We start from the raw sequence: 18,817 nt of genomic DNA on the forward strand, positions 1-18,817 counted from the left end.
GCAGAACATCCAGTGTGCGCTCTGCATTTACGAAGGGACAATCTGACAACACAGTTGCTGTCACCAACACTCTGGATAGCATAACAGCCTAACCAGCTCTGCTAGAGCGAGTAATGTTCAGTGAGATGTTCTCTCTCTCTTAGATGTCGGGAAGTAGCTGGCAAGTTAGTACAGAATGGTCAGATCAACCCTTAAAGAGATGGGTGGGGCTAAGGCTTAAGAGGCTGTGAACAATGCTGAATGGGTGTAGACAAAGAAGGGCTCTCCAATAGTAGTACCAATACATTGATAGACAGTTTTCTCAAAAGTGAGTTTACAAGTTGATCAACTTTCAAAGCAGAAATACTTTTCCATTGTCTCCTCAAATGCAGTGTATGATGTACCATTTTGTAGCTCTGAGTCTACTTTTATCCAATGTAAAAAACAGAAATTAAAATGTTGCTACATAAGACCGAATCCAGGTGCCGAGTCACATTTGCTCCTGAGGTGCTGACCTGTTGCACCCTCTACAACCACTGTGATTATTATTATTTGACCCTGCTGGTCATCTATGAACTTTTGAACATCTTGGCCAACAACGTCACAGCCGGAAAGGGACTGGCCACCCCTCAGAGCCTGGTTTCTTCCTAGGTTCCTGCCTTTCTAGGGAGTTTTTCCTAGCCACTGTGCTTCTACACCTGCATTGTTTGCTGTTTGGGGTTTTAGGCTGAGTTTCTGTAGAGCACTTTGTGACATCGGCTGATGTAAAAAGGGCTTTATAAATATTGATAAAATATTGATCAGGCCTCCATGGTTGAATTGCTGCAAAGAAACCACTACTAAAGGACACCAATAAGAAGGAGATACCTGCTTGGGCCAAGGAACATGAACAATGGACATTAGACTGGTGGAAATCAGAAATTTGAGATTTTTGGTTCCAACCGCTGTGTCTTTCTGAGACACAAAGTATGTGAACAGGTGATCTTTGTTACCACTGTGACGCATGGAGGATATGGTGTGGTGGTGCTTTGCTGGTGACACTGTCTGTGATTTATTTAGAATTCAAGGCACACTTAACCAGCATGGTTAACACAGCATTCTGCAGCGATACGCCATCCCATCTGGTTTGCGCTTAGTAGAACTATCCTTTGTTTTTCAACAAGACAATTACCCCAAACACACAATCCAGGCTGTGTAAGGGCTATTTGAACAAGAAGGAGAGTGATGGTGCTGCATCAGATGACCTTGTCATCCACAATCACCTGACCTCAACCCAATTGAGATGGTTTGGGATGAGTTGGACCACAGAGTGAAGAAAAAGCATCCAACAAGTGCTCAGAATATATGTGAACACCTTTAAGACTGTTGGAAAAGCATTCCTCATGAAGCTGGTTGAGAGAATGCCAAGAGTGTGCAAAGCTGTCATCAAGGCAAAGGGTGACTACTTTGAAGAATCTAAAATATTAAATGTATTTTGATTTGTTTAACACTTTTTTGGTTACTAAATGATTCCATGTGTGTTGTTTCATAGTTTTGATGTCTTCACTATTATTCTGCAATGTATAAAATAGTAAATAAATAAACACCCTTGTGTCCAAACTTTTGACTGGTACTGTTTGTGATTTACATCATCAACAAAAGAGTCCAGAGAAAACATTTTGTATGATCTCTCATAAATAACTTTACACCCTGCCTTTGTTTCTTTGGCTTTCATTTTTATTGCCACAATGTTATGGTCACCAATAAGAATTGGAACTGATATTGTTTTCGAGCCAGCGCTGCAGCATGGGTGAAGATATGATCAATACATGTGGATGTCACAGATCTAATACTATTGGTATACACTCTCGTTGGTTGAGTGATACCCTGGGTCATGTTACAGGCATTAGTCACAGTTAGACGTTTCCTCTTGAGAGGACAACTAAATGATAACCAGTCAATGATCAGATCAGCAAGAAAATAGTTTTCTCTGTTTGCATCATTAGACCTTATCTAACCTCACACAAATTCTCCAGATGCTTTCGATAGCAGCACCCTAAAAGAAGAGGCTTCAGATGAGGCAGATGAACCTGCAACCACAGCACTTCATGTCACTAGCTTTTCTCTGAGTTTTACAGGAATTTGGCTCTGAATATATACAGCAACATCTCCCCCGTAGACATTCCTGACTTTTCTATTGATATTTCCTTGTATTCCTACTGCTGTATCATCACAGTGCTGTCTAAGTGATTCTCAGAAATGGGTAATATATTCAAATGATCTAATATTATTAATCTAATGAACTTGTGTTCTGAGGCTACATTCAGTACATTTATATGAGCTAACTTTAACCCTTTCCTGGGTAGCTTATCTCAAACTGAATTCATAATCATTATAGGTTGTATTTCAACAATTATATTTCTGATAATTACAAAGAAGGAATTCATGGATTTTTCTTTAGCAGATTATGTTCATCTGATTCCTTATATGGTTTAGCCCAGCTGCAGCAGGGTGCTCTATTCTTCATGCCAATTCTGCATAGGTGTGTTGCTGGACTGTTGGTCTCTGCTGATTGGGGTGTTGTCCTGATAGCATGGGGGGAAGTGGGGTGGGGGGGTGCTGTCCACTTTACAAAGGACCCGATGGTGCCGGGTTGTGTTGGCCACTCTGAATGGGGCCTGGTGGTGTAGGGTGGAGCTGGCCTCTCTGGAAGGGGCCCAATGGTGTAGGGTGGAACTGGCCTTTCTGGAGGGGGATTGGTGGTGCAGGGTTGTGTTGGCAAAAGGAATATTTGATTTCTGTTGAGAATCCATCTGGAACTCATAGAGCACGTCCAAAGACAGATTGTCAGTTACCGAAGCCACAGGAACATCTGTTTCTCTGCTGGTGGCCATCCTCTCGGTAGTGAACAATGAATATATGGATATATGAATGAAGGAAGGAAGGAGGGAGAGAGTGTGCACCATCACTGTGCAATTATCTGTCTGAGTGATACTTTTCTGAATGGTTTATTTTTGCAATAAGAACGGATTGTTTCAAAACTCAATAGTGACAGGCTAACCTCCCCTTGAAAACAGCAATTTTATCTCAACCCCTGTGGATTACCTTGCCATGTGCGCTGCAAATTAAATTATTTCTGAAGCTGTTAACTGATGTCTTTGTGTTCACTTTTCCAACAATCGTTTTTAAAGCCTGCTAGTCTCACAGCTCATTATAAACAGTCACAGATAGGCTTACAGTTAAGCTCTCTTTTAGAGACAACATGCCTCTCATTTAGAATTTTTATCCTCATCATTTATCTTCTGCATTTCTACATGGGGTACATGTCACAGGAGGCTGCTGTGGGGAGAAAGACTTATAATAATGGACGGAACAGAGCAACTGGAATGGCCTCAAACACCTGGAAACCTATTTGTTACGATTCCAATAATTCCGCTACAGTCATTTATTATAATTTCTTTATTTTTTTTACAATTTTTGGAGGACACATATATTAAAGTTTTTTTTTTTACAGCTTTTCTGCTGCATATACATACATTTAAAATATACATTTTACATACACATTTTGCGTACACATTCTACATACATGGTACTTTAAATACAGCAATCACATAACATACATTTTTACCTTTCTAATCGTATAGTATACACAGATTGTGAGCTAAAGATGAAAACCTTTCCTACGAGTATTATTATATTATTTATTGACTGACTATGGCTAATTTTTCTAAGGTTAATTTTAGGTGAATGTTGTGATTTTTTAACCATTACTGAACCTGTGATCAGAAACAAGCTACATAGGGACAATACCAGAATAAATGATTTAGTGATTGTCTCTTCGCAGCAAAATCTACAGAGCTGAGATTGTTGTATGCCCCATATACGTATATAGCATTCTGTTGGTGGCAAGAATTTTGTAAAATAATTTAAATTGGAAAACTCTAACTGTTGAATCAAGAGTTGTTTCAAGTTATTGTCATATATTATCTCCAATATATCGTCCATGTAAAAAACCTGTCTGATCAGGATGAACCATATCTGGTAAAACCTTTTTTATTCTATGTGCTATGCATTTTGCCACGATTTTTGCATAACAACATGGAAGTGTAAGGACCCTCCAGTTTTTTAAAAAAATGGACTGGTTCTTTATACTTACAACATGGGTCATGTTTCAGTAGTAATGAAATCAGACTTTCTTGTTGAGTACCCGAAAGTCTACCACTTTTATTAAAGTAATTAAAACATGCTAATAATGGATGTTTGGGTACATAAAAAAAGGTCTGATGTCCCACTACTGGTATAACATCAAGCCCTGCATTTCTATGTTGAAGATTCAAGAAAAATCTAGTGCATTTTTCAGTTTTTTTCATCCAGTTCTCCTTTTTTAATCAAATAATCGTTCTTGAATAAGTACCTCCAATTCTTTTTGTTTTTCCTCTAACATGCCTCTAGTACAGTTTCCATTACCATCTACCTGCTCTGTTACTTCCTCTATTTCCTTTATTAGTCTAATCTCATTTGACCTAAACTGCTTTGTTTTAATGATAAGTATTGTGTTTAATGGCCCCTAAAAGTACATTTAAAAGTGTCCCATACAATAAGGGGATCTGCTGTGGGATCTGTGGTGTGCAGAAAAAAAGTTAGTTATGAATTATTTTGTTTTAGTTAAGAACAAATTGTAATTCAATAGGCTTTGATTAAATTTACAATATCCCCGTCCACTGGGAAATTCTGTAAGAGTCAGTGGTGGACAAAGTACCAACTTGTCATACTTGAGTGAAAGTAAAAATACATTAATAGAAAACAATAAGTAAAAGTGAAAGTCACCCAGTAAAATACTACTTGAGTAAAAGTCTAAAAGTATTCAGTTTTAAATATACTTGACTATCAAAAGTATGTGATTGCAAAAATATACTTAAGTATTAAAAGTTCAAGTTTAAATCGTTTCAAATTACTTCTATTAGGCAATCCAAACGAGCCAATTTTTTTTATGGGTAGTCAAGGGCACAGTCCAACACTGCGACATAATTTACAAATGTAGCATGTGTGTTTAGTGAGTCCGCCAGATCAGAGGCAGTAGGGATGACCAAGGATGTCTGAATCGGATCAATTTCGTTTCCTGTTAAGTATTCATAATGTAACGAGTACTTTTGGGTGTCACGGAAAATATATGGAGTAAAAAGTGCATTATTGTCTTTAGGAATGTAATAGAGAAAAAGTAAAGGTTGTAAAAAATATAAATTGTAAAGTAGAGTACAGATACCCCAAAAACTACTTTTGTGGTACTTTAAAGTATTTTTACTTAAGTACTTTACACCACTGGTAAGTGTTATATGGAGGCCAATTAAATAGTGGTCCGATTGCATTCGGTCTCCTATTAATCGTTTTTAAAAGTTTTGATGCCATCAAGAATGAGACCAGGAAATAATCAAGACGGCTCAAATCATTACCACGAGCTCGTTCTCCCCAATTAGTGGGCCTCCAGCCATGTTACTGTCATCCTGTCTATTCAGATCATTTCTTGAAAGAAAAGGCAAGGGGAAGGAGGCCACTAAAGACTTGAGATGCAGCCATTGTGTTTATGGCTTATGACATAGTTTGTCCATAGTTGCTACATGCCATATATTGACTGTATATCTTCTCCCTTTAGATATCGGGTGCCCTGGAAAAAGGAAGTCATGTGACCGCCCGTACCCCGAATATAACCCTTATTTCACGTGGAGCGTGGTGGTGGCGGAAAACCCCTGGGAAGAGGGGAACGAGAGGATGGAAAGGAAAGGAGGAAGTCCACAGGGCTGGGAGGAAGGTATGAATAAAGGTATCGCAATTCCCTCCGAGCCGGGGAAGTACCTTCTACATAATTGTATCTTTCATTCAGTAATTTCTAAATTATACAGGAGTACCGTGTCCATATTACGGCAGCCTCAGTCAGCAGGACTTAACTGGAGGTATTGTCTTTCATACACGGGTGACAACCAACACTCATACCTAAGATTATTTTCAGAAATGCTGTGTGCTTGTTCAGGAATAACTCTAATTGGAAAAGCTGCATTTGTGTTTTTTCTACAACCTTGGTTCAACCAATACATTTGACAACAGTGGGGCTACAGGAGAAAAGTGAATAGATATTTTCACACTATGAGAACACAAAAGCAGAACCATACACTGCTGAAAGTTAAAAAGATTTGCTTTTAATTGGGGGAAACCTTCAGGTAGAATACTACACGACATGCATCAAAGTTAGACTCTACATTGAGTATACAAAACATTAAGAACACATTCTATTTCCATGACATAGACTGACCAGGTGAATCCAGGTAAAAGCTATGATCCCTTATTGATGTCACTTGTTAAATCCACTTAAAATCAGTATAGATGAAGGGGAGGAGAGAGGTTAAATAAGGATTTTTAAGCCTTAAGGCAATTGAAATGTGGATTGTATATGTGTGCCATTCAGAGGGTGAATTGGCAAGGCAAAAGATTTAAGGGCCTTTGAATGGGGTATGGTAGTAGGTGCCAGTAGGTACTCCGGTTTATGTCAAGAACTGAAACGCTGGCAGGTTTTTCATGCTCAACTCAATATTAGGAAGGTGTTCCTAATAGGTGTTCCTAATTTGATATACTCAGTGTATTTCAATGTTATTGAGATACCTTGAATAGTCTCCCTTTTGAAGAGAGGTAAGAATGAGTGAGTTGTTTGTAAAATGAGAAATCATCTTCTTTCAGTCCATTTCCAGAAGTGATGTTGAGATTAGAAGTTGTACATTTACTTACATGCTTTTATGATTGCTATCGTGTCCCCCCAAGTACCTGGGTTGAGACATATTTTTTAATTGTGGATAAGGAACTTGTCGGGTAGCAGGGAGTTTAGATCCAATGCTCTTGGTAATACATTAAGTGGTTGGGGGTTGGCTAAACAAAGGAAGGAATTTAAAATGCGTAATCGAAAGCGAGAAAAAGAGAGGGAGAAAGTGAGAGCCGGTGGGATGGTCAAATAAATCAATGTCTGGGTAGGTCCTGTATGACTCTCTGTCTTCTATGTTTTTTCATCTGTTCATCTGCAAAACAACTGCGTCCGAGTCCACATTAATCCATAAAGCATTTGTCTAGAGAGTTTACGCATGTATTTCCATTTCAAAGGAGGGATAGTGATGGAATGAGAGAGAGAGATTAAAAATAGGAGTGATGGTGCGAGAGAACGAGAGAGAGGTGTGTGTGGTGAGGGTTAGGGATTGATGCATTAATTTCTGTTTCAGAGAAGCAATCGAGTGATGAAATGAGAGAGTGAAAGAGAGAGAGAAGTTGTGTGTGGTGGGGGATTTGGGTCTACAAAGCTTCCTCAGTCAGTCAGGTGGCACTTTGTTCCGGGAATTACAAGCTCGAGGCACAACTTCTGCACTTCAAAGGAAAATCTAAAAAAATCTCAATACAGTCCAGACACCTCTCTCTCTCATTTCCACTTTGAATCGCAACAATTGCCTTCTAATGTGTGAGGGTGTCCGGAAAGTCTTTGAAATTGCAAGGTAATGATAGCAACTAAAAAGAACCCACATAAAACAGTCCAGACAAACATAATGGCAAATTGATCAAAGATGGTATCTCATAAATGTTTAACTGCAGATACATTCTGAGTTTGTTTTGCCACAGTGGACCAGAAAATCAGACACAACTCATTACATTTTCGTGAAATGTCAAAATCAAACCCAGGCGGCAGGTAGCCTAGTGGTTCGAGTGTTGGGCCAGTAACCGAAATGGCTGCAAGATCGAATCCCCGAGTTAACAAGGTAAAAATCTGACGTTCTGCCCCTGAACAAGGCAGTTAATCCACTGTTCCTAGGCCATCAATTGTAAATAAGAATTTGTTCCTAACTGACTTGCCTAGTTAAATAAAAGGTACAAAAATAAATAAAAATAAAAACCCGACATGTGGCTGGCCTAAGAGGTAGCTCATGATTTTGGGGTAAGAAGCCCCATTTGAGTAACGAACGGTCATTGCTATTGAATCATATCAACATTTGGTAGGCCTATGAGGTAGCAGATTTTTTGGGGTAAGAAGCACCCTTACAGTAATGCACACAGTCACATCCACATGCGGTGGGCCTAGGAGCTAGCTCATGTTTTAATAAGATTAAGAAGCCCCATTTTGAGTAGCCAACAGCCATTGCTATTGAATCACGTGGCAGACCTATGAGTTAGCTAATTCTTGGGGGACAAGAATCATCCTTCGAATAACGCACCGTCATAGCTATTGAATCTCGTCCTCTCGGGACACGCTTGACCGTGGCATTGAATATTTACGGAAAGCTCAGATGAGAATTTGTAAACTCCTATACCTGATAGGAAACATAATTATTCATGCTCTCTGAAACAGGGCAGTGTGCAGGCCTTTTGGGGACGTGCAATTATATAAAAAATGTTGGTACCTCAAAAACGAATTCCCGCAGCCGCGGTCAACGACACATTGAGCAGTTATTAAAGAGAGGAAAGCAGCACACTCTGATTTGTTAAAGTGTTTAATACATTTATCATTTGATCCAGTTCAAAATGGTTTTGTTAACCTGTCTAGGACTGGAACCCCGTTCCGCTAGCGGAACCCCTCGCCAACAGCCAATGAAATTGCAGGGCGCCAAATTCAATCAACAGAAATCTCATATTTCAATTTTCTCAAACATACAAGTATTAGACACCATTTTAAAGATAACATTTTCGTTAATCCAACCACAGTGTCCGATTTCAAAAAAGCTTTTCGGCAATATCAGAACATATCATTATGTTAGGTCAGCAACTAGATTTTCCAACCAAAGAGAGGAGTCACAAAAAGCAGAAATATTGATCAAATGAATCACTAACCTTGATATTCTTCATCAGATGACACTCCCGGGACAACATGCTCCACAATACAAGTATGTTTTGTTCGATCAAATTCATATTTATATCCAAAAACTTCAGTTTACATTTGGCTTTGCCTCCAAAACATCCTGTGAATTTGCACAGAGCCACATCAAATCACAGAAATACTCATAATAAACAATGATAAAAGATACAAGTGTTGTTCACAGATTTAAAGATATGCTTCTCCTTAATGAAACCGCTGTGTCAGATTTAAAAAAAACTTTATGGAAAAAGCAAAAACCATGCAATAATCTGAGTACGGAGCTCAGAGACCAACACAACCCAAGAAGATATCCGCCATGTTGGGGTCAACATAAGTCAGAAATAGCATTATATATATTCACTTACCTTTGATGATCTTCGTCAGAATGCACTCCCAGGAATCCCAGTTCCACAATAAATGTTTGATTTGTTCCATAAAGTCCATAATTTATGTCCACATTACTCCTTGTTGTTTGCGCGTTCAGTACACAATCTAAACTCAGAGCTGACGAGCTGGCAGGTCCAGGCAAACGTTCAGACAAAAAGTCATATTACAGGCTGTAGAAACATGTCAAACAAAGTATAGAATCAATCTTAAGGATGTTTTTAACATAAATCTTCAATAATTTTCCAATCGGATAATTCCTTTGTCTTCAGAAAAGCAATGGAACAGAGCTCGCTCTCACGTGAATGAGCGTCACGAGCTCAAGGCATTCTGGCAGACCTCTGACTCATTCCCCTCTCATTCGGCCCCACTTCACGGTAGAAGCATCAAACAAGGTTCTAAAGACTGTTGACATCTAGTGGAAGCCTTAGGAAGTGCAACATGAACAATATCCCAATGTATCTTCAATAGGGAATGAGTTGAAAAAATACCAACCTCAGATTTCCCACTTCCTGGTTGGATTTTTTTCTCAGGTTTTTGCCTGTCATATGAGTTCTGTTATACTCACAGACATCATACAAACAGTTTTAGAAACTTCAGAGTGTTTTCTATCCAAATCTACTAATACTATGCATATATTAGCAAATGGGTCTGAGGAGCAGGCAGTTTACTCTGGGCACGCTTTTCATCCAAACGTGAAAATGCTGCCCCCTATCCATAACAAGTTAACCTCTCTGGGATCGTTGGGATGCTAGCGTCCCACCTCGCCAACAGCCAGTGAAATTGCAGGGCGCCAAATTCAAACAACGGAAATCTCATAATTAAAATATCTCAAAAATACAATATTTCATTTTAAAGGTAATCTTGTTGTTAATCCAACCACAGTGTCCGATTTAAAAAAGGCTTTACAGCAATAGCACCAGAAACGATTGTTAGGTCACCGCCAAATCACAGAAAAACACAGCAATTTTTCCTGCCAAAGAGTGGAGTCACAAATAGCAGAATAATAGATAAAATGTATCACTAACCTTTGATGATCTTCATCAGATGACACTCATAGGACTTCATGTATGTCCACAAATCTCAGTTTACATTGGCGCCATGTTCAGAAATGCCTCCAAAACATCCAGAGAAATTGCAGAGAGCCACATCAAATAACAGAAATACTCATCATAAACTTTGATGAAAGATACATGTTTTACATAGAATTAAAGATGAACTAGTTCTTAACCTTTCAGGAGCCTCTACCCCGGGTCCGGGAGCCCCCCCCCCCCACACTGATTAGCATCGCTAGCATAGCGTCACAATTAAATAGTAGCATCTAAATATCATTAAATCACAAGTCAAAGACACCTAATGAAAGATACAGATCCTGTGAATAAAGCCACCATTTCAGATTTTTAAAATGTTTTACAGGGAAGACACAATATGTAAATCTATTAGCTAAACACGTTAGCAAAAATCACCATTTTTCTTTGTCCACCATTTTCTCTCAACACCAGTAGCTATTACCAATTCGGCTAAACTAAGATATTGATAGCCACTAACCAAGAAAAAACCTCATCAGATGACAGTCTGATAACATATTTATGGTATAGGATAGGTTTTGTTAGAAAAATTTGCATATTTCAGGTATAAATCATAGTTTGCCATTGCAGCCAGCATCAGAAATCTCACCAAAGCTCCTAGAATTACTACACAGAGCAACGTGTATTACCAATTTACTCATCATACAACATTTCTTAAAAATACACAGCACATAGCAATGGAAAGACACAGATCTTGTGAATTCAGACAACATTTCAGATTTTCTAAGTGTTTTACGGCGAAAACACAATAAATCGTTATATTAGCATACCACATATGCAAACGTTACCAGAGCATTGATTCTAGCCAAAGAGAGCGATAACGTAATCATCGCCAAAATATATTAATTTTTTCACTAACTTCTCAGAATTCTTCTGATGACACTCCTGTAACATCATATTACAACATACATATAGAGTTTGTTCGAAAATGTGCATATTTAGCCACCAAAATCATGGTTAGACAATGACAAAAGTAGCTCAGCTGGTCAGAAAATGTCCTGCACCATATTAGACAGTGATCTAGTCTTATACATAAATACTCATGAACTTGACTAAAAAATAATGGGTGGACAGCGATTGATAGACAATTTAATTCTTAATACAATCGCGGAATTACATTTTTTTAATTATCCTTACTTTTCAATACAGGTTGCGCCAAGTGAAGCTATAGCAAACAAGATGGCGGCATAAATGTTTAACATTTATCGACAGAAACACGATTTATCATCATAAATTGTTCTTACTATGAGCTGTTCTCCCATCAGAATCTTGGACAATGAATCCTTTCTTGGGTCTAATCTTCTTTTGGTCGAAAGATGTCCACTTGTCCGTCGAAATGCCCACTAACGTACGACCGGGACCCCGAAACGTGCCCGGAGCTTCAAAGTCTATTACAAAGCAATGCCTCAAAATCGCACTAAATGGATATAAATTGCTATAAAACGGTTTAAATTAACTACCTTATGATGTTTCTAACACCTATAACGAGTAAAAAGATGACCGACGCTATATTACTGGCTAAACCAAGGCTTGGAAAAAGGCCAGTCAGATATCCTTCTTGCGTTGAGCGCAGTTTCCAAAGGAACGCTACTTCCGGTATTTGGTGATTTATAGAGCCAATGATTGCGCAATCGACTCCATTCAAATTGTCACCACTTACTGACATCTAGAGGAAGGCGTGGGCAGTGTTTGTATCTCATAGGATTTACAGAGACTTTTAAAACTGATCTGGAACCAGAGGCCAAGATGTCTAAATCTCACACACTGGGAGGAAAAGTGCTGTAGAATGAGTTCTGTTTCACTCAGAGACATAATTCAAACGGCTATAGAAACTAGAGTGTGTTTTCTATTCAATAATAACAATAATATGCATATTGTACGAGCAAGAATTGAGTACTAGGCAGTTTAATCTGTAGAGAAAATTATTCTAATGCGAAACAGCACCCCCTATAGTTGCAAGAAGTTAATGCAACCGCAGTGTCAGATTTCAAAAAAGCTTTACGGCAAAAGCATAATATTCAATAATCTGAGTACAGCGTTCAGCCACAAAAGCAAGCCATACAGTTACCCTCCAAATTGTGGAGTCAACAAAAGTCAGAAATAGCAATATAAATCTTCACTACCTTTGCTGATCTTCGTCGGAATGCACTCCAAGGACTCCCACTTCCACAACAAATGTTGGTTTTGTTCGATTACCTCCATATTTATGTGAAAATACCTCCGTTTTGTTCAAGCGATTAGTTCACTATTCCAAAGGCAAAATCCAGACGAAAAGTCAAAAGAGTTCCATTACAGTTTGTAGAAACATGTCAAAGGATGTTTACAATCAATACTTAGGGTCTTTTTATAATAAATCTTCAATAATATTCCAACCGGACAATAGCGTATTCATTACAGAGGAAAAAGAAGGAACGGCGCGCCCGCGTGACCGCGCAGTAAACAACTAATTGGCCACAGCTTAGCCCACTTGTTGAAACAGCTCTTATTCGACCCCCTTCCACAATAGAAGCCTCAAACAGAGGCTGGAAGCCTTGGGAAGTGCAATCTGGCCCCATAGACACAGCATATTGGATAGGCAATCACTGAAATGAAACTACAAACCTCAGATTTCCCACTTCCTGGTTGGATTTGTCTCAGGTTTTCGCCTGCCATATGAGTTCTGTTATACTCACAGACATTATTTTAACAGAAACTTTAGAAACTTTTGGAAACTTTAGAGTGTTTTCTATGCATATCATAGCTTCTGGGCCTGGGTAACAAGCAGTTTACTCTGGGCACCTTATTCACCCAAGCTACTCAATACTGCCCCCCTTTCCCAAATAAGTTTTAACAATGATCAACACAATTTCAGTCAAATTTGAAGATTGTAAGAAATACTCTGGCCTACCATTACTATATTCAACCCAACTCCATGTGTTGCCACTATCATGTTTACTCGCAACCCCCCAAAAAGGGCACGTTGGAGATTGAAAGGGCAAAGGGGCATGTGCTCTGCACAGGTAGAGCCCTATATGTGCACCTGCCTGCCCTGAAATCATTGTAACACTTGACTCTCTTGCAAGACTCCAGAAGAATCATGCGAATACATTCATGACTCTTACTATTCCAACTGTTTCCGAATCTTCCAAACTCAACGTTTCTCAAAGACAGTTGAAGGTAGGACTTATGCCGAACGCAGAAATTTACAATTGTAATATTACATGGATAAATTACACGAGAAGGATGTCATTGTTAACTATGTTTATAATTATGTGATTCAATTAATCCTGTAACCAATAACTCAGCAACCTGGGGCACCATGGGAAAATTTTGTTAAATAAAAATCAGAATATATCGATTTCATAGCATTCACTAATTTGATTAATTTCCTCATAAGTCTCATTCTGAACGTCGCATAATTCGTAAATCTGCACAAACCCGGGTCTCACTAATCATTCTGTACTACACAAATTGAGTTGAATATTTATTTACTAACAAGCTAAATTATAATATAAGATACACATACACAAACAGTTTTGGTTATTGGTTAGAACTTCAAACAATGGCTACAGGTCCCTAGCGGACCAACACAATATGACACGTGTTACACACAAGAGGGAGATTTAAAGAACGAGAGAGAGAAAAGCAACACTCGGATGCATTTGTAAACTATGCTTAGTTTAGCACTAACACCTTGCCCCGAACTGCCGCTCTTATAGGTCAAAATTGTAATGATGTATATACGTTTTGAATGTCTCCGTTGGGTATCTCTGATGTTCGGGTCTTTCGGCTTCAGGTGTATGTCTCTGATTGTCCACAAGATGTCACAATGCCCTTTCTCTTGGTTGTCTGTTTCCGTGCACTCGTTCTGTGAGACTGGGCTTCTGAGGAGGCTAATCAGCCGTGTCGACACATCAGCATTGTAATGGAAGCACTGTGTGACTAATCGTGGACCCTAGCTGCAGCTTGTGGTTCTCTAGTCTGATATGTAAATTCTTAACTCACATGTTTTATACCCCAGGGTAGAAAGGGACATTCCCCTCAGGTATCACAAATGGCTATGATCTCGTTAGACAACTAAAATCACAGCCTCATCATTAAAAAAAACATTCTCTTTGATGTAAACATCATATACACATCATGAAAACTCTTCAAGTTACGATGCTTTCGTTATAACGTCCTCATTTAACTTTTAATGACATTACTAAATCGGCATTCATTTTCATATTCAATCTATCATTGTTACCACAATTTTGGCTGATGGAATATATTGTCCCAAAGTCCATTTATTGCATGTTACAGTTCTGAGGTAGACTCTCCCTAAGGCACACACAGACATTCCAATCCCCAACTCTAAAGGAAGAAGGATTAGTCTGCGGCCTTAGAATTTACGATGGGCATGAGGTGTCATGAACCCCCACCCACCCCCACCCCATCAATCCCTCTATAACTCTTCCCCCCCCTGCGGGAGGGAGAGATATCTCTGTAGAACTGTGATCCGCTGTAACCTGATCCTCACAGGCCAGTCATGACAATGATAAAAAATGTGGTACTTAAAGTTATCTGACTTTAAAGACACAGCCAACTCAACATTATTGCAGCAACCGCGCTGCAACAATAAAAGTAATGTACATGTGGGTAACAAAAAAGGGAGAGCACCTTACATGGTTGAAGGTAAAAAGAAGCAAAGTACAAGGAAAGTATATGTGCATAATCACCTCAACCCTTTAGATCTGGCAGAATGCAGTGGGCGTGCTTTGAATGATTAGACGAAGCTGCCGTCTCAGTGTATTCTACTAGTGCCTGCAATTTATAGGGATGAAAATAAGGGATGAATAGTTCAATGAATATAATACGGGGAATGCCAGATCTATTTACTCTTCCATTATTCTCCGGTGATGGTAAACTTTGAGGCTGTCAAACTTCATTGCCTTCATGTGGGGATACTGGGAACCTGTGATTCATGGCAATACTGTCTTGGTGCTTTTAAGTGAGGGCAGTGGGTAACCTATCATGCAAAGGTTGATGAAGCATGGATGTGTCTTTTGGGCCATCGGAAGTGTGCAATAGCTTTGGCATACATCCAGTGCATTCGGAAAGTATTCAGACCCCTTCAACTTATTTTCACATTTTGTTACATTACAGTCTAATTCTAAATTTGATTAAATAGTTATTTTTACCTCGTCAATCTACACACAATACCCCATAATGATAAAGTAAAAACAGGTTTTTAGAAATGTTTTCAAATGTAGATTGAAACGGAAATATTACATTTATATAAATAATTAATGAACCCTTTACTCAGTACTTCGATGAAGCACCTTTGGCAGCGATTACAGCCTCGAGTCTTCTTGGGTGTAATGCTACAAGGTTGGCAAAACTGTATTTGGGGATTTTCTCCCATTATTCTCAGCAGAACCTCTCAAGCTCGATGGGGAGCGTCGCTGCACAACTTTTTTCAAGTCTCTCCAGAGATGTTTGATCGGGTTAGAGTCCGGGCTTTGGCTGGACCACTCAAGGAAATTCAGAGACTTGTCCCGAAGCCCCTCATACGTTGTCCTGTTGGAAGGTAAACCTTTGCCCCAGTCTGAGGTCCTGAGTGCTCTGGAGCAGGTTTTCGTCAAGGATCTATTTGTACTTTGTTCTGTTCATCTTTCCCTTGATCCTGACTAGTCTTGCAGTCCCTGCCGCTGAAAAACATCTCCACGGCATGATGCTGCCACCACCATGCTTCACCGTAGGGATGGTGCCTGGTTTCCTCCAGACGTGACGATTGGCATTCAGGCCAAAGAGTTCAATCTTGGTTATATCAGACCAGAGAATATTGTTTCTCATGGTCGGAGAGTCCTTTAGGTGCCTTTTGACAAACTCCAAGCGGGCTGTCATGTGCCTTTTACTGAGGAGTGTCTTCTGTGTGAGATGTGAGTGCTGCAGAGATGGTTGTCCTTCTGGAAGGTTCTGCCATCTCCACAGAGGAACTCTGGAGCTCAGTCATAGTGACCATAGGGTTCTTGGTCACCTCCCTGTCCAAGGCCCTTATCCCCAGCTTGCTCAATTTGGCCGTGTGGTCAGCTGTAGGAAGAGTCTTGGTGTTTCCAAACTTCTTCCACTTAAAGGACAGGGGTGCCGCTAGCGCTTGCATTGAAAAGGCAGAGCGGCAAATTCAAAAAATACATTTTTTAAAAATATTTAACTTTCACACATTAACAAGTCCAATACAGCATATGAAAGGCAGACATCTTGTGAATCTAGCCAACATGTCCGATTTTTAAAATGTTTTACAGGGAAGACAAAATATGTAAATCTATTAGCTAACCACCTTAGCAAAAGACACCACTTTCTAACACCAATCAGTTTTTACGTCCATCACCAGCTATCACTAATTCGACCAAATGAAGATATATATAGCCACTAACCAAGAAACAACTTCCTAAGATGACTGTCTGATAACATATTTATTGTATAGCATATGTTTTTTTTGAAAAATGTGCATATTTATGGTATAAGTCATAAATTACATTTCAGCTACACTCAAAAATGGCACCGAAAGCAGCCATAACATTTACAGACACCAACATCAAATACCTAATTACTCATCATAAAACATTTGAGAAATACATACTGTGCAGCAAATGAAAAACAGGATTCTTGTGATTCCAGACAATATTTCCGATTTATGAAATGTTTTACATCGAAAACTAAATGTAGCGCTAAATTAGCATAGCCACGTCAGACAGACACACTTGGGCGCGCGCGACCAGTTGACATGAACGACAGATATATGAAATAACATTATAAATTTGGTCTTACTTTGGCTGATCTTTCATCAGAATGTTGATCAAGTTGTCCTTAGTCCAGAAGAGTCGTTCAATCCATTCAGAATGGCAACTTTCCATCTTCATTTAGCAGGGGTACTAGTCGAGTGGCATGGATCTCTCCAACGTAAACAAAGGAAACATTACGGAACACGGCAAAACTCCCGAAAAAATTCAAATAATCTGATTAAACTATATTGAAAAAACATACATTACGATGACATGGTCTCATTTATCAAATCAAATCCGAGCTGGAGATAGTTCACATCAGAAACGGCAGCAAAACAAAACATGATATCTCTCCCAAGTCGCGCGCTTCTGACTTCCTGAAATTGACGGTCACGCCAAAGAAATAGGTCTTATTTCACGTCAGAACAAGATAAACGCAAGATTTCTCTTCTGACGTCCTCTTGACACCCAGAGGAAGGCGTACGAGGTGTGTTTCGGGTCATAGGTGGCATGACCATGTATAGGCAGAGCGTTGAAGCGAGCATAAACATCTTGCATTTTACTTCCTGGTCGGGGAAAGTGCTGCCAAAGGACTTGTGTTCCACTCAGAGAAAAAATTAAAACGGTTTGAGAAACTATAGACTCTTTTCTATCCAATAGTATTAACAATATGCATATTGTAAGAGCAAAAATATATTAAGAGGCCGTTTGAAAATTTGCACATATTTTCCAGTTTTTCCAAAACGCCCCCTATAGCCCCTAACAGGTTAAGAATGATGGAGGCCACTGTGTTCTTGGGGACCTTCAATGCTGCAAAAAAAATGTTGGTACCCTTTTGCAGATCTGTGCCTTGGCACAGTCCTGTATCGAAGCTCTACTGAAAATTCCTTTGACCTAATGGCTTGTTTTTGCTCTGAAATGCACTGTCAACTGTGGTACCTTTATATAGACAGATGTGTGCTTTCCAAATCATGCCCAATCAATGGAATTTACTACAGGTGGACTCCAATGAAGTTGTAGAAACATCTCAAGGATGATCAATGGAAACAGGATGCACCTGAGCTCCATTTGGTGTCTCATAGCAAAGGGTTCTGAATACTTATGTAAATTAGTTTTGGTTTATATATTTCTTTTTATTATACATTGTCAAACATTTCTAAAAACCTGTTCTCACTTTGTCATTATGTGGTATTGTGTGTACATGCATAAGTCAACCTTTTTATTTAACCCATTTTAGAATATGGCTGTAACGTAACAAAATGTGGAAAAAGGGAAGGAGTCTGAATACTTTCCGAATGCACTGTATATTCATACACTTCTAGATACTGTATCTAATTGTTGGGTAAAGGGAAACTACTTGACTTAAATCCTTTTGCTCTTCGGGGAGCAGAGACCATTCACAAAAAATCGAGTTTGGTGCCGAGTGTGTTGTTCAGTGTTCTTTCAAGGTTGATCCTGTTTCTTTTTGTTCTGCCTCCACAGACCTTCTCCAGCTGTTCCTGGGTCTTCCCGGTTTTCTTTTTCCCTGTGGCTTCCAGGTCAGAGCTTGTCTGGTCGTGTTGTTGGGTGGTTTCCTCAAGGTGTGCCTGATCCATTCCCATTTCCTGTGTTTTTTTTTAGGTTTTGCTTTGTGTCGTTTTCCAGAAATCTCTTTGTTTTGTATGGTATTTGGCCAGTACATTCCTTGGAGACTACAGCATAACTTATTTTCTTATAGACCACTGAAAGTATTCAGTAAATGCACCCCACTTTCAGACAGCACAATTCTT

At 39.2% G+C, this 18,817-nt stretch overlaps 1 protein-coding gene across 2 annotated transcripts in view; it reads left to right on the top strand.

The window, feature by feature from the left end:
• The window catches only part of LOC129834321 (ALK tyrosine kinase receptor-like), a 733,537-nt gene that overhangs the window by 291,358 nt on the left and 423,362 nt on the right, over nucleotides 1-18,817 (top strand). The window contains exon 3 of one of the 2 annotated variants that reach the window (XM_055899197.1): nucleotides 5,609-5,776. In XM_055899197.1, the coding sequence (XP_055755172.1) occupies nucleotides 5,609-5,776 (168 nt within the window). The remainder of the gene's footprint in view (nucleotides 1-5,608; nucleotides 5,777-18,817) is intronic. The other variant, XM_055899198.1, reaches the window with a different exon arrangement.

This window comes from Salvelinus fontinalis, chromosome 35 (genome assembly GCF_029448725.1).
Source record: "Salvelinus fontinalis isolate EN_2023a chromosome 35, ASM2944872v1, whole genome shotgun sequence".
NCBI lineage: Eukaryota > Metazoa > Chordata > Actinopteri > Salmoniformes > Salmonidae > Salvelinus > Salvelinus fontinalis.